General features: G+C 32.2%; 1 protein-coding gene across 1 annotated transcript in view; it reads left to right on the plus strand.

Annotated features, from left to right (window-relative positions):
- The window catches only part of LOC148603394 (uncharacterized), a 71,024-nt gene that overhangs the window by 30,405 nt on the left and 26,387 nt on the right, over nt 1-14,232 (plus strand). The window contains exons 16-20 of the mRNA XM_088551541.1: nt 5,485-5,676; nt 6,871-6,949; nt 8,063-8,241; nt 9,410-9,562; nt 10,129-10,242. Of these exons, the coding sequence (XP_088407667.1) occupies nt 5,485-5,676; nt 6,871-6,949; nt 8,063-8,241; nt 9,410-9,562; nt 10,129-10,242 (717 nt within the window). The remainder of the gene's footprint in view (nt 1-5,484; nt 5,677-6,870; nt 6,950-8,062; nt 8,242-9,409; nt 9,563-10,128; nt 10,243-14,232) is intronic.

Genomic DNA, 14,232 nt, shown 5'->3' on the forward strand with positions numbered 1-14,232 from the left:
GTCCTACACGTTCACCGTGTATCCAATGTGAAATCTGAAACTCAAAAAAATATTATTCCATTGTATGTCAAACGCTGTTCAGTTTTTTTTTTTTTTTTTTTTTTTTTTTTTTAAAGACTTGTATCTGCTATAATGGTGGTCTTTCCGAATGTTTTCTTTCATTTATAGTATGTTGAATTAAGCCTTTTTGACACTTCATATCGCGGACAGTACTTTCTTCTTCTTGTTGGTATCTCAATTTTTTTTTCAAATATTGTTTACACTTTCCACCGTGTTTATAAATACTGAAAAACTGATACACCTGTTTTTATCTAATGATTTGGTGTCAACTTATGTTGTGTGTGGTATTTCAAAAGGTGTTTGGTAATATGTATCAATTTTTCGGATATTGGTGATGTGCATGTAATTTACGGAAGGATTTGTATAATGAATATATTCATATTAGATATATTTATTGCTTAAACAAATATAAATGATAGTGACGCAAGTTCAATCTTCTTTATATTGAAAAGAAAAAAAGAAAAATAATAAATGGTTTGCTTTTTTAACGCTTTATACGCCTGTCAAAGACAAGTCGATACAAATGTCCATATGTCCGTTTGTCTGCATTAGAGAACAACCGCATTTTGACATTACTCTACGTATCTCTACCTATCAACTATAAAGTAAGTAACTCAATTAGCCCAACACCTGTTTGTCATGATATTATTATTGAATAAGATTCAATATTCAATTTTTACAGAACATGAATATTTCAACATTGATCAAGATATAAAGTAATCAAGATCAATTCATTCCATAATAAAAGTTCATAAATATTTCCGATATTTCTATTTTCGCTATTTGTTTATTGCATTTCTTTTTTAACTTAATGTTTTCTTGCAATTATTTAGTGGTTGAGAACTTAAATAAAAGTAATAACTATATACTGAATAATGTAGTGGAGGTTTGAATTAGAAGCTGAAGAAAATTAATTCCGAAGTGTACCTAGAGGGATTATCCGAACCAGCAACGGGCAGATACGACATTGTATAGAAGTAAAATTAGAAAAGGTCACCCTCCATGAGCTATAGTAAAGTACTAACCTCAAATGGTTAACCCATATATTGTTTTCATCTTTTTTCTAATTGTTGGTGTTTTAATTTCATTTATGATGAGTGCCCGTCTTGAACTGGCGATAATAGCAACACTTCAATACTTTGAAGTGATTACGTCATATGCGAGTTTAACATACTGTTCAAAAAGCTGAGTGAAATGCGACATACTTGATTTAATTATCAATAATGCTAGGTCGATTTTTTATCAGTTTGCTTGTTTTTTTTTGTTTTTTTTGCGAAAGAAAAAACACCATTTCATAACGGAAAATTAGTTTTAGTCTCACAGTGTTTAGATTTCAATAACGGAAAACAACATACACTTCAATATTGACTGTTACATGTAGACAAATAAAAGAAATAAGTAGCAGGCCAGCTAAGAAACGTGCAAAGGGCGACGCTACATATGTTTTATCTATGCAATCTGTTCAATTTGGTCAAAAACAAATCATTTATAATATAAGGGCACTTTAGACGGGAAAATTTTTCCTTTCTTTTTTCCTTTATTATCAAGTAAATTATATTATCCATGACCGGGGTCAATTGCATGCAGGCCTACAGCGGGAGCCATTTGTTTCTTCTCCAACTAACAGCTGCAGACGGGACTTTCGAAATTCTCGAAAATGAACTAAATCCTTTGACAATCCGATAATGTTGCGTAAAATCATTCACTTTTTCTCGACTTTATAATTTATTAGCAGGCTGGCTGCAGCGTCTGGAGTGAGTTTCGAACGTCAGACGCTGTTTCAGAGCTTCGATCAATTAAAGCTGTTATCATTGTAGGATATGATTAAATAAAAAATAAACAAGTTTAGGAGAAAAACACCATTGTACTCTTTGTTTTTTGCATGAATCGGTCATTTTGCAAAAGTTTAACAAAAGGGGAACTTTTGTACAACAAAGTTCATAATTTAGACAATGGTTTGTTACCCGATAACCCTTTAAGAAAGAAAAATATTTTCAGTTTGAGAGTTATTAGATTTTATCATTATATTTTAATTGATTTTTTCTCATAGCACATTACAACTTGAGAGTCCTATGTTTTTAAAATGGTCTAACTGTCTATATAAAAATGTATTTTTAGTTTTAAATGTAATGGATTTTTCAAAACTGGCATTAAATCCTTGTCACATGCAACGCTATAACTTGAGAACATCGGGTCTTAGTAAATTTTACACATTGGGATAAAATCCTCCTCAAATATCTCATTGATCAGTAGTTTAAGATGATACGAAAAATTCCGTTGTAAGAGATAACTTCAACAGAACATAGCATATCCGATAAAACATTTTCAATTTCCTTCTATTATGGTAGACAGGCGTATCGTGCACTTAAGCATCTTTAATTCAATTCCTAAACGAGCGATTACATTTTGAAAAAAAAATTGTTCAAATATATGAAGTTATGAAACTTTATCTTGCAAGGTGCAAGTCGACGCTCAAGCACATTTGACAATCGTAACAGCCTATATTTCTTAAAAATGTATTATATAAATAGGAGATGTGGTATAGTTGCCAATGATACAATCTTCCGCCAACGAGCCCCGTGTAGGTCCGGGTGCCAAAAAAATAGTCCTGCTGCAGCGCTAAGCATGGCGACTAAATAGCGCAAAGAAACCTGGCTAGGGTGTTTTCCCAGAGAGCAACTGCGTTGTGTGCCCCAGATGGTTGAATGGTGTTCCCTTAGCATACCATATGACAGGGTCGTCAAGCTATAATACGGAAAACCTGACCGCAAACCATATTGGTGCATTATGTTTGGGAACATACCACGTTCCTCGCACGTTAAAGAACCCTACTGTTGTACATTGTATTCGATATCACAGGGAAATTCAGGAGGCTTAATTGCCTGACCCAACCCGACCCTCCCCATTCTAGTGGCAATCGAAACTCATCGACCATAAATTATCATTGTGTCCAATGCCATTTTTCATTTCACCATCATTGCATGATAATTTTGTCATTCATTTCCTGTTCATTGCCTGGATAAAGCTAAAACATATAGCTTAACACCAACAATCAATCAATCAATCAATCAATTAAAACTGTTGCAGGTCACCACACAGTCTTCAATGCTGTGCAAATCTATTCCCTGAAGCAAGCTGTAATAGGCCCCGAAATAAATGAGATGAAACAATTCATGAAAGACGAAAATCGACCTATCCGTAAGAATAAGTTAAACGAATAACAATGATCATAACAAACAACTACAACCTCTTGACTATAGTTTATACGTCTAAGATGAGACAAGCATTTGGCGAGTCAAACATGTTTGTGAGCGTTCAACCCTTCTTTTTTTCTGGACCAGTGGTGGAAAGTACAACAATAAAACAAACTACATGTATAAAAATCTGTTGAATTTAGATTTTACTCTTGAGATCGTTACAGAATACACTTTAACAAATAGGGCAAAAGACAACAAGCTGTATATACCACGGAAGAGATTCGCTCTTTCTGTAAGATAACTTAAATCTAAAAGCTCGTCTTACCCATCCCCCCTTTTTCCAGTGGCAATCAAAATGTGTCGATCCTAATATCCTTGTGTCCCATCCTTTTTCGTCATATCATGTTCATTTTATCATCCATTTCATGTTCATGTCTGAAATATTGCTGCTCGGACGTTAAACCCCGACAAACAAACAATAAATCTAAAAGCAGCTGATAAAAAAAAACACCTTGTTAAATCAAACAAAAATGTCAATATAAAACACGTCCAACAGGATTTAATGATATCATTAAATATAATGTTCGTTAAATTAGGGAAAAGTCAACATTTGTACCACCAATTTCACAGTTATTTTGAAAATGTATCATTTTGTTTTTGTCTCCAAGGACAAAAAAGTAGAGGCTCGACTTTCTGTTAGATTTTTGTTCATTTAGCTTAGTTGTGTTTGAAACCCCAAATAACATGTATAAATACTTGTAAGTTTGAACGACTTTTTGTGTTTGACCCGTTACCTGTCCCATAGACAGTTTACTTTTTACTGAAGCAGGGCCACTATCAGCGATAAAGAGTACAAACATTTGTGCACTACTGCACTACGACAATTGACACATATTATGCTCAAATAATAAATGTTTTGCCTAGGCCAAACAGCTTTTAAGTTGACTCTTATACTGGTAGTCTAAATTATGTACACGGTTTCTAACCATAAATAGATTCGTTTGAAATTCTTAGCATGTTTAACTGGCTTAACCTTTCGTCCAGGTCAAACTATTCATTGGTTGGCGCAAAATTTTGATAGTTCTTTTCTATATCAAAACTGAACTTAATGCCGGTCGTAAGAATTGTTCAAATCATTTGAGAAATTTCATTGCATAAAAAAACAAAGCTTAATTAATATTAAATTTTAAAACAATTTTATTTTAATTTTGGAACATGTTGAATGCATGCTTGATTTTATTGTTTATTTTAATATGGCGAAATTCGTTGTAAGCGACTTTCTCTCTAGCACAAAATATCTGCGAATGGACAAACATTCTATAAACTTAAATAAGTAGTATGTTACAACACACGAAGGAGAGTAGACAACAGGAAAATCAAGATCGTTTGTCAAGGAGTTTTTTTCGTCGCATAATTGCCCCTTTTTTACCTCACGCTTGAATGAAAAGCAACCGATTTTATAATCAAGTAAAGTTATATTATAACATTTATTACTTGTCGTTAGATGCACTATTTGCAATATCCTTTGCTATTATCTATGTGATTAGAATCTTAAAAACACTTATGTCAATTAATTTTGCAAACGTTCAGTTTATTCCTTCGGAGAGTAAAAATACCTTGAAATAATAATTGTATATAAAAATATGGATATTATATAAAAAGATATAACAACAATAAACTGTAAATGAAAATAAAAAAGTCGTACTATGATATTGATTTTGTTTTTTATTTTAATTTTTTTTAATTAAATTTTAATATCAATTCTTCTTTATTCTGTCGATATGCTTATTTGTTATTGGCTTTGGCAATATTCATAATATGCGACCAACGCTTTTACAAGCCGATGAAACACTTAGTTAGCAATTTCATTGATAATATACTACGGTCCACACTTTTTACACACCGATCAAACATTAAAAATAAAGCACTCAATTCTTATAATTACACTTGACATGTTTCTTTTATTTTATTTCACCTGTATCCAAACGTCCATGCTGGGGAACACCGTTTTAGTTATTGTCTCCATGATACACAGCGATCAATTAAATTAGACTGGTAATTGTGGCGTGTTTTACATATACATAAAAAGTAGAATTGCGTTTTATCAACATTCAATCGTGTACAGAGGCGTTTATCTAATGAGATTAGCGTCTTTTAATGATATGCACATTACGTGTAATTATTTAATGTTATTTTATTTATGATAATTAGGATATTTTTTTTTCAGACTGTAAATTTGGACAGGTCCGGTTTCAGCAAAATTGCTACTCATTCCATACGAAAGAATTGAAACAACATAAACAGGCCGAGGACCAATGTCAGATTAACGGAGGTCATTTGGTATCGATTGGTTCAGAAGAAGAAATGAACTTCTTGTTCGACCATTTGGTCACGCTTCGATCTTATACCTTTCACATAGGTATTAAAAAGTTAGATGCAAACATACTAGTTATAGTAAGACTATCTGGCTACCAGATGATTAGTTTATCCCGATATTTGATTCAAAAATGTTATTATTTTGTCAAAAGTTATGTTTATCAAACAGAAATCATTTCAAATTTACACTTTCTCTGATAAAAATCAAATTTTAAATTCTTGAATTATAAAGGACTTATCTAAACAAAACTAAAAAAAGGCCCGAGTAGGAAAACCCGCGTTCTTCTATAGACAGTTACAACCGGAAAACGGTATGAATTGGTCTTAAACGACTCTAGATACAACTAGGACGCAATTGGAGAAAGCAGTTAACCATCAGTTCCAGAATAATAAACCTTGCAACTATGCATTAAAAGTCATTGCTGATAAATATTATCTAGCCTTAAAACTTGAACAACAATTGACTCCACTTTTAAAAAGGTATCTTTGTTGACTTTATATTTCTCAATTCCAAGTTGACATTTCGAATGTAGCCTTCCGGTGCACCTGGTCCATGCACCTAGTTTTTAGTGGATTCTGAGTTGCTTTTCTTACTTTGTATGTATTATTTTGGTTATTTTATTGTCTTTGTTTTCTATATGGCGTTTGTTTTCCATGTCTGGTCTTTGTCCCTAGATTATTTGTTTTAGTTCCGCTAGAATCGTGGTTCCCTTGATTACTTCTCCAAGTTGGAACTGAGAAAAGTCAACTTTAGACTGAGAAATGTCAACTTTAAACTGTGAAATGTCAACTTTAAATTGTGAAATATCAACTTGGAACTGGGAAATGTTTCGCATCAATCGGGGAATGTGAATGAAGTAATCGGTTTTTCGCACTGTTTAACTTAATTGGATTAAATGATTCAACTACTTAGTAATTTTACTTTAGTAATTTTACTTATTTGAGTTTTCAGCTGCAATCGAATTAATGCAAAATCGTCTTCAACGACAAATCTGGAACAATACATACATACTGTACAAAAGGCCTTAGTTTGATCCGTAAATTGAGAATAAAGTCAATGCATTTTTATCGGCGTGAATGTATGGTCTGTTTTAAATACTAATGGAAAGTCTTTCAAAAACCACGTATGATGTTTTATTTTCACATATAGTCATACGCTGGTTTATCATATTGTTTTAGATAATTTGAATCAAAAAGTTATTACTTATTACTCTAAAACCACATAATGTACCAACAGGACTGGTGAAGCATAATTCATCTAAAGGGTTTCAAGATTTTGGCTGGACAAATGGAGAAGCTTTGGTATACACAGCATGGTAATATAATATATTTCGTTTTATTTTATTTATCTGTTTTTTCATTTACAATACACAAACTCGAATATCCTTTTTAACAGACGGCAATTCAAATACTTTTTTGTGTTTTATGAATAAATATAGAATTAAATACTCTAACATATGTATAGTGTGGTGGACGCGTTTTTCAACAAACGGTCGCCATTCCTATGGACACATATTGTAATACTCTACTCTCTGACCTATTCCTTCACTTTTGTGATCCAAAAGAAAGAAACTTAGTTTAGCTAGATGCTTTAATCTCAGTTTCCGCTATATATATGAAGTATCATCGTTAAACAATCCTTGTTTCGGGAATTTGATACATCACATAAACCTCAAAGAACTTGAGATAAAGGATACTACAGACACTGTGACGTCAGCCTAAGACCTACATTAAGATGACTAACACTACACAAAATTATGGTCGTCATCATGAACTCGTGGTTCGTCACGGTGTATCCATCTGCACCATGAAAACTGATTTGTTCAACGTGTCTTAGTTGAACTTTCATCTTTCGTCTATACCGGATTTGACTTTTTATGAGCAACTTGCAGGTGTTTCTATGTAAGCAGAGGACACTTACCTTATCGGCGATTCTGGTTCAAGTTCCCAGGTTTTAGCTGAGTCTGAGTTGCCCATTTTCTATTGTTATTTTTCATGTATTATCCGGTTATTTTATGTTCTTTGGTATGTGTGTGTGTTTCCCATGTCTGGTCTTTGTTGTTGGATTACTTTCTTTTAATATCCGGTAGAATCTTGGTTCCCTTGATTACTCTTTTAACCACAATGATGAAAAACTATGTTAAATTATCTTTATTTTATAATGACAATAGCATTTACTCATGTCTTTTACATGTAAACAAATTGGTTGTAATTTTCTTGAAAATCAATGTAACCTACTTGCAATTTTGAGCAGTGTAGAAAACATAAACGTGAAATGCACGATATCTCACGAACGCATTATTTTAGAACGGCCTACATGCACAGATATGAAGCAGATCCTGATTCTTTTACACTACTTATCGTTTAATTTATGGTAAAGCTGAATATTATGATCAAAAAAGATTTTAGGAATATTTTTATTCGTTCAGGTTTGAAGGTTCGACCAATGAAGCAGCTCAGCCTGATGGATTTCAAGAAGAGCTGTGCACTGCGATTGTTTTAAATAATGCTTATAATATTCGGAACTGGCATGATGTTCCGTGTAGTTCCGGAGATATTTTTTCGTTTGTCTGTGAGGAAGAGTTAGACTTGAACAAGACAGAAGGGGGTAGTTATTTATTTATTTATCCATTTTCAAGTAGATCATAATTCATCATAAATATTCTCCCATAACCTATTATGCCAGTGCTTGATGTAACTACCAGCTTCTGGTAGAAGGCTATATACCACAAAATTGAATTCATCACTACGGAAGTTTTATGGTAGTTATCATTATCTCGTAGATCGATACGGTGTATCCATTTGTACCATTAAAACCGATTTGTCCAATGGGTCATAGTTTACCGTTCCTCTCTCATCTACCCACGACGAGCAGCTCGGTGGGTGTTTCTGGAAAAGCAGAGGATACTTACCCTACCAGTGCACCTGGCCCATGCTTCCAGTTTTAGGTGGAGTCTGAGTTGCTCGTTTACTTTTGTTGCTTTGTCCATATTATTTTGGTTATTTTAAGTTTTTTGTTGTGTGTGTCTGTTTTCCTTGTCTGATCTTGGTCCCTTAATTACATTCTTTTTATTTTCGCTAGAATCATAGTTCCCTTGATTAATCTGTCATTGGCACTGTCTTTCTAAGACGTATATATTTGCTTTTCAGTCTGAAGTATACTAATGTTTTATTTAAAATGTTCTGAATACTTTTCATCGATGTTCAAATATAAAAATAATAAATATATAAATAGCAAATTTCTATACGCTGCATACGTTTTCCAAGAAGGTAACTATCATCAAAAGCATAAATATAAAATTTGCTAAACGACCATTTTTGTGCACCAGGCGGGGTTAACTCTTGTAACCGCTGTGAAATCTATGGCAACATTGTCTATTCGCAGGTGTTCTCTGGAGTTGTAACTTAGTATACAAACTGCCTAGGTTATCTTCTCTGTATCAAACATGATTCAATTGAGCAGCGTATCGAATTGAGTCGTCACATTCAGAGACGTGATATTTATTTGATATAATGTGTGTCGTTAATTTGGTCCTCTCTCCTACATAAAACAATTAAATGAGATGTCCTGTACTATCACACATTTTGTACTGTTACAGCTATAGTTGGATATGTTTAAACCCTTATGCATATATGCATATATTTTTAATGCGGTTGTTATTCTTCACATCAACTATTGTTAATAAAATAACTGTCTTTATGTAATATAAAGAACAAAAGTAGAGGTTTTGAAACAATCTTACTGATTTCGATATCATTTCCTATATTTTTTTCAGGTTTAACGTGGAATTTAACTCATGCATCAAATAACCTAAAAAACGAATTAGGCACCAGTTATTTTGTATGCTTCAGTGGCGAGATCGTGTCAGCATTTGTTGTCTGTGATACGTTTCCAGATTGTTCCGACAAATCTGATGAAATGAATTGTTGTAAGTGGACTAAAAATCTTTCAGAATATTTCGTGTTTTCTTTTGAATGGTAAGTATGTGTATCTTGTAAGCGAAAAGTGAAAACAACAAATAATGAACAAATATTTCTTTTTCCATTAGAGTTAATTTTAAGTCTGTATGAAATGTCAAAATATAGTTTTCTGTAAAATATTTTTACTTTTTTTTCAACGGACATGGAAAGTTCAGTTAAATGAGTATGTAAAAAAATCGTTGCCTAAAGTCATTTATATTTTCTTACAAATGCATTTTGAATCATTTTGGTATCTTGTATGTAGTCTTCCAAGTTCAGCGTAATAAGCGCTTATTCCAGCATTTTTACACTCAATTTGGTAAATGTCTTTCTGATAGAGGTTCTACGATGATACGATGATGGCAAAAATCATTTTATAATAACAAAAATGTTTATTAAGACTGTACAAAATAAAATGTATTAATCCCACTTCCGTTCCTGTTCTGTCTTGTGTTTTTCACCTAATCAATTTTTGTCTTATTTATGGTAACAGATTTGAAATAATTTAACAAACTGACATAACATGTTTCATTAGTGGCAAATTGTACTGGATATCAATATCGATGTGCTGATAATAGATGCATTCACTGGTCACATTACTGTGACCATGTTAAGCATTGTGAGGACGGCTCGGACGAGGATAATTGTTGTGAGTATCTTATAAAAAACAAATTTAACCGAAATGTTGTTTTTTTTTACAGATAAAATCAACCACCTTATTTTATTTTCGTGAAAACTTATGCTTAGTCACATCATTTTTTTACCAATCTAACTAAATTGCCTATATTCATGACTTATCTGTAATTCACATTTAGGTCATAATCATTAGTCAAAATAGCTAGATTTCTTAAATTTCATAAAAAGAGAAACAGGGAGGAAGTTATGCGTTCCATGTGAAATAAAAATGACTCATGTAATAACTCGATATTCTGAAGAATTCTTGGCTATTTAGGTCGGATCTCCAAATTTGGCAAAATGATCACTTTTGTACCAAATTTAAGCTCTTTTTGCACATTTTGAGTTTTCAACTATATTCAACTAGTACTAACTTAAAAATTATGAAATTATGAAAAAGATATGGTAATGTAGTTTTACTTCAATTATACTCGGCGTCACATAAATAAGATACTGTTAAAATTTGAATAAAAATATTGTCTACGACTTTATTGGCATCAACCGTCGTTAAAATTGTCATAAATGACTTGCTCATTCGTTATGCCAAACGGCTTCTCCCTATACATTGAATACGCTTAAATGGTTTGTCCAAAAACCGAAGAACCCAGAATGCATTTCGGCGTTTGTTCGGAAATTTCGGATTTATTCTACACAAACAACGTACAATGCCGAGAAGTTGATCAAGCAGACGAACTCCATTGTTTTGGTTATCCAGATTGAGAAGAAGATCATAGTGTGTGAAAATGGTTAAAAAGATGAGATATTTTGAGGTAGAGAATCTCCAAATTAATACAATATTGATGATAATCCGATAACTGAGTGACTGGCAATGCAGCGTTTCCAAATCAAGCATAAATCAAAACACTGAATCAAAACTGAGAGCCTTATCAGACAACTTGGTCTTAAGAATCACAGGCATTAATATCAAATCAATATGCAACCTTCCCCTTTCTTTAAATAAGACTGTGTTAAAATATTGATAATACAAGTACATACATTGCAGAACTTGTCATTTTAAAAAAAAATCAGATCAGTATGAAAATATGGCCTAAAACCTCCTATGCTGAAACTAAATATATTTTATGACCTCAGCCAAGTTACTTCATATACCCAAAAGGTATCAAATAATCATTGCAAAATATGGTAGACAATGACCCGCAAAATTTCAAAAATAAATATTCTGAGTCCACAAAATATGCAAGAGCCCTCAGAAGCAAATGATCACCCCATAACCCATGAAGTAAGTATTGATACATATACGTAACTCAAAATGCTATGCAGTGATTGAATCTTAGCTTTCAAATATCATTCTAAAAACTAACCTTTTTGTTTTGTCCTATCATCAGACTGTCTTCTTACTGTGATAGACAATAAATTAAGATCAAGCATAGGTTTAAAAGAGAATCTGATAAGCATGCCCTATATGATAAATGCTGCTCATGTCAAATATTGAGCCAGGCACTTCAATTCTTTTTGTTTGGAATATGAATTCTTATATTATAGTTATTATAACTTTGCACATTCCTGTAATGATAGAGTATAGACACTCATTTTATGTTTCTTTCTTGCATAATAAAATTTCCAATTGAACATTAATATAAAGTGTACCTAGTTTCATTTTTAATTCTAATTATTAAATGTCAGACCCTTAGAATAGAAAAGTTAGGTTAACTAAAAATCGAGAACATCACCAGACCACATCATTTTTCTTTATCAACCAGGGTTATTTTGTAGAACAACAATCCAAAGAATTACATAAGTCCGTAAATTTCTTGCAACGTCATAAACATGTTTGACTTTCTCCATAAAAGTCAAATTTCTCCTCTAAATATCTTTATTATACATATGTAACATACATAATAAGAAACTAAAACTGTGGGTCTATAATGAACATTTCAATATGTATTCCATGTGGTGATTACAGATACAATCAGTTTATGTTTTTATCAAAGAAAGCCATATTAATCCATGAAAAGAGAAGTTCCAACTCGGCGGGTGTTTCTAGAAAAGCAGAGGACGCTTACCTACCGGTGCACCTGGTCCATGCTCCCAGTTTTTAGTGGAGTCCGGGTTGCTCATTTGCTTTTGTAACTTTATATGTATTACTTTAGTTCTTTGTTGTGTATGTCTGTTTTCCTTTGTCCCTGGATTGCATTCTTTTGATGATAACCTTGGTTCCCTTGATTACTCTTTCAAATTGTGCAGTTTGATATGACCACATACATGTAGTAACAATTCAATTTAAATGTGGTTAAGATCTAATTTTCTATCTTGTCTCTTTTTTTTAGGAAACTATACGCCTTGCCCTAAAAATATAAATATAAACATAAATACAAGATACAGTAAGACAATAATAGATACTTCTTTTTTATTTCTTGCAAACTTAAATTCTGCTTTTTCATTTTAATTGATCCTAACTGCCCTCTTTTATGAACCAAAATGTATAAAATGTACTTCCTATTCCTACCTTTTTGTAAAAAGGGAAGATTAGGATTTATAGTTTTTATTATTTAATTATTATTTCTTGTCATATAGGGGTGGTGAATTTATCCATATTGGGAATAATGGGCCAGACAAACAATCATTTTCCTTATATCTATATAATAACCTGAATCAAGCAAATGGACAAGAAATTGTACAATAAGATGCTACACCACTAGGGGAACAACAATTTGAAATTTATGGGAAGAGTGGGCTGTGATCACATTTTCTACTTTTTTTGTAACTGTTGTAAGATTTTGGTGAAAATCTGTTGACCTGTGTTGGAGTTATTGACCTTTTTAGACATTGTTTGCTGTTTTTCGATATTATTACTTTCACAAATTTTTTTCTTTAGTAGGTACAATACAGAATTCAAAAAAAAGATTGTATTTTTGTTTTTTAGGGTATCCTAAACAAAACGACTATTTAAATTTTTGATTGTTAAAAAACATTTACATCATTACTAAAATAAAACAGGGCTTGGACAGGCAAAAAATTGGCCAGGTGAACGATTAAGGCTCCTGGGAGCCTCTTTTTTTCTTGCTACTTCAATCCTAACGTTTTCTTTAAAATCTGTTCCTAGCCCCACCCCCATTAAATACAAATACTTTATTGGCACCAACTCACAAAGGAAATATGGTTATGACCCAGTTACAACATATACATGTATGGAATATAAACAATACTAATAACATTTTTTTTACAAATGGTCATGAAAAAACAACATGTTTAATCAAATATAAATTGACATTTTCTTAAGAATTGATTTCAGGTATTCCAATTTTAGAATATGGGTTTGAAAGTTGTCAATTTGATTCTGGTCAAATACGTATCTTAAGGGATAAAAATTGCAATCGCTCAGTCGCCTATTGCTTCTAAATTTAGAGATGGGCTACCAAACTTTTTTGAAAGGTGTTAAGCCTGAATATATAGAGTTCACACTTGACCTAATTATTAAATGTTTGAAGTTCGTGGTTGTGTCAAGCTGTGACCTGCAAAGCATTTGAATCCCTACAAAAATGAAGTATATGTACATGTATTTATATTTTTTTTTTTTTTTTTGAACTGCAATACTGTACTCAGGTATTTTATGGTGCAGATCGTTATTATTTAAACTAATGTAAATTCTTTTTTTCAGGTTTGGATATTGTGAAAAATATGTTGAAGTTTTTTTTTAAATGGAAGAAAGATTAAAAAGAGCATGTTGTCTTAAAAGTCCTTCTAGTCGTATTGCTATAGCAACAGGTAATAACAACACATTTCAATTTCAAATTTAGAAAGTGTATGTGATTCATACATAGTTGGAAAAGAAAAATGTTTATATTCTAATCTATTGCATCCAACCCATTAAATAACTGTTTTATTACCTAATTTGTCTATTAGATATAATAAAGAATGGAAATGGGGAATTTGTCAAAGAAACAACCATTCGACCAGGAAGAGGAAATTGACCGCTCCATTTTTACGAATTGGCAGACGAAAG

Source organism: Perna viridis, chromosome 11 (genome assembly GCF_037379345.1).
Source record: "Perna viridis isolate PV_CMFRI_1.1 ecotype Kerala chromosome 11, ASM3737934v1, whole genome shotgun sequence".
NCBI lineage: Eukaryota > Metazoa > Mollusca > Bivalvia > Mytilida > Mytilidae > Perna > Perna viridis.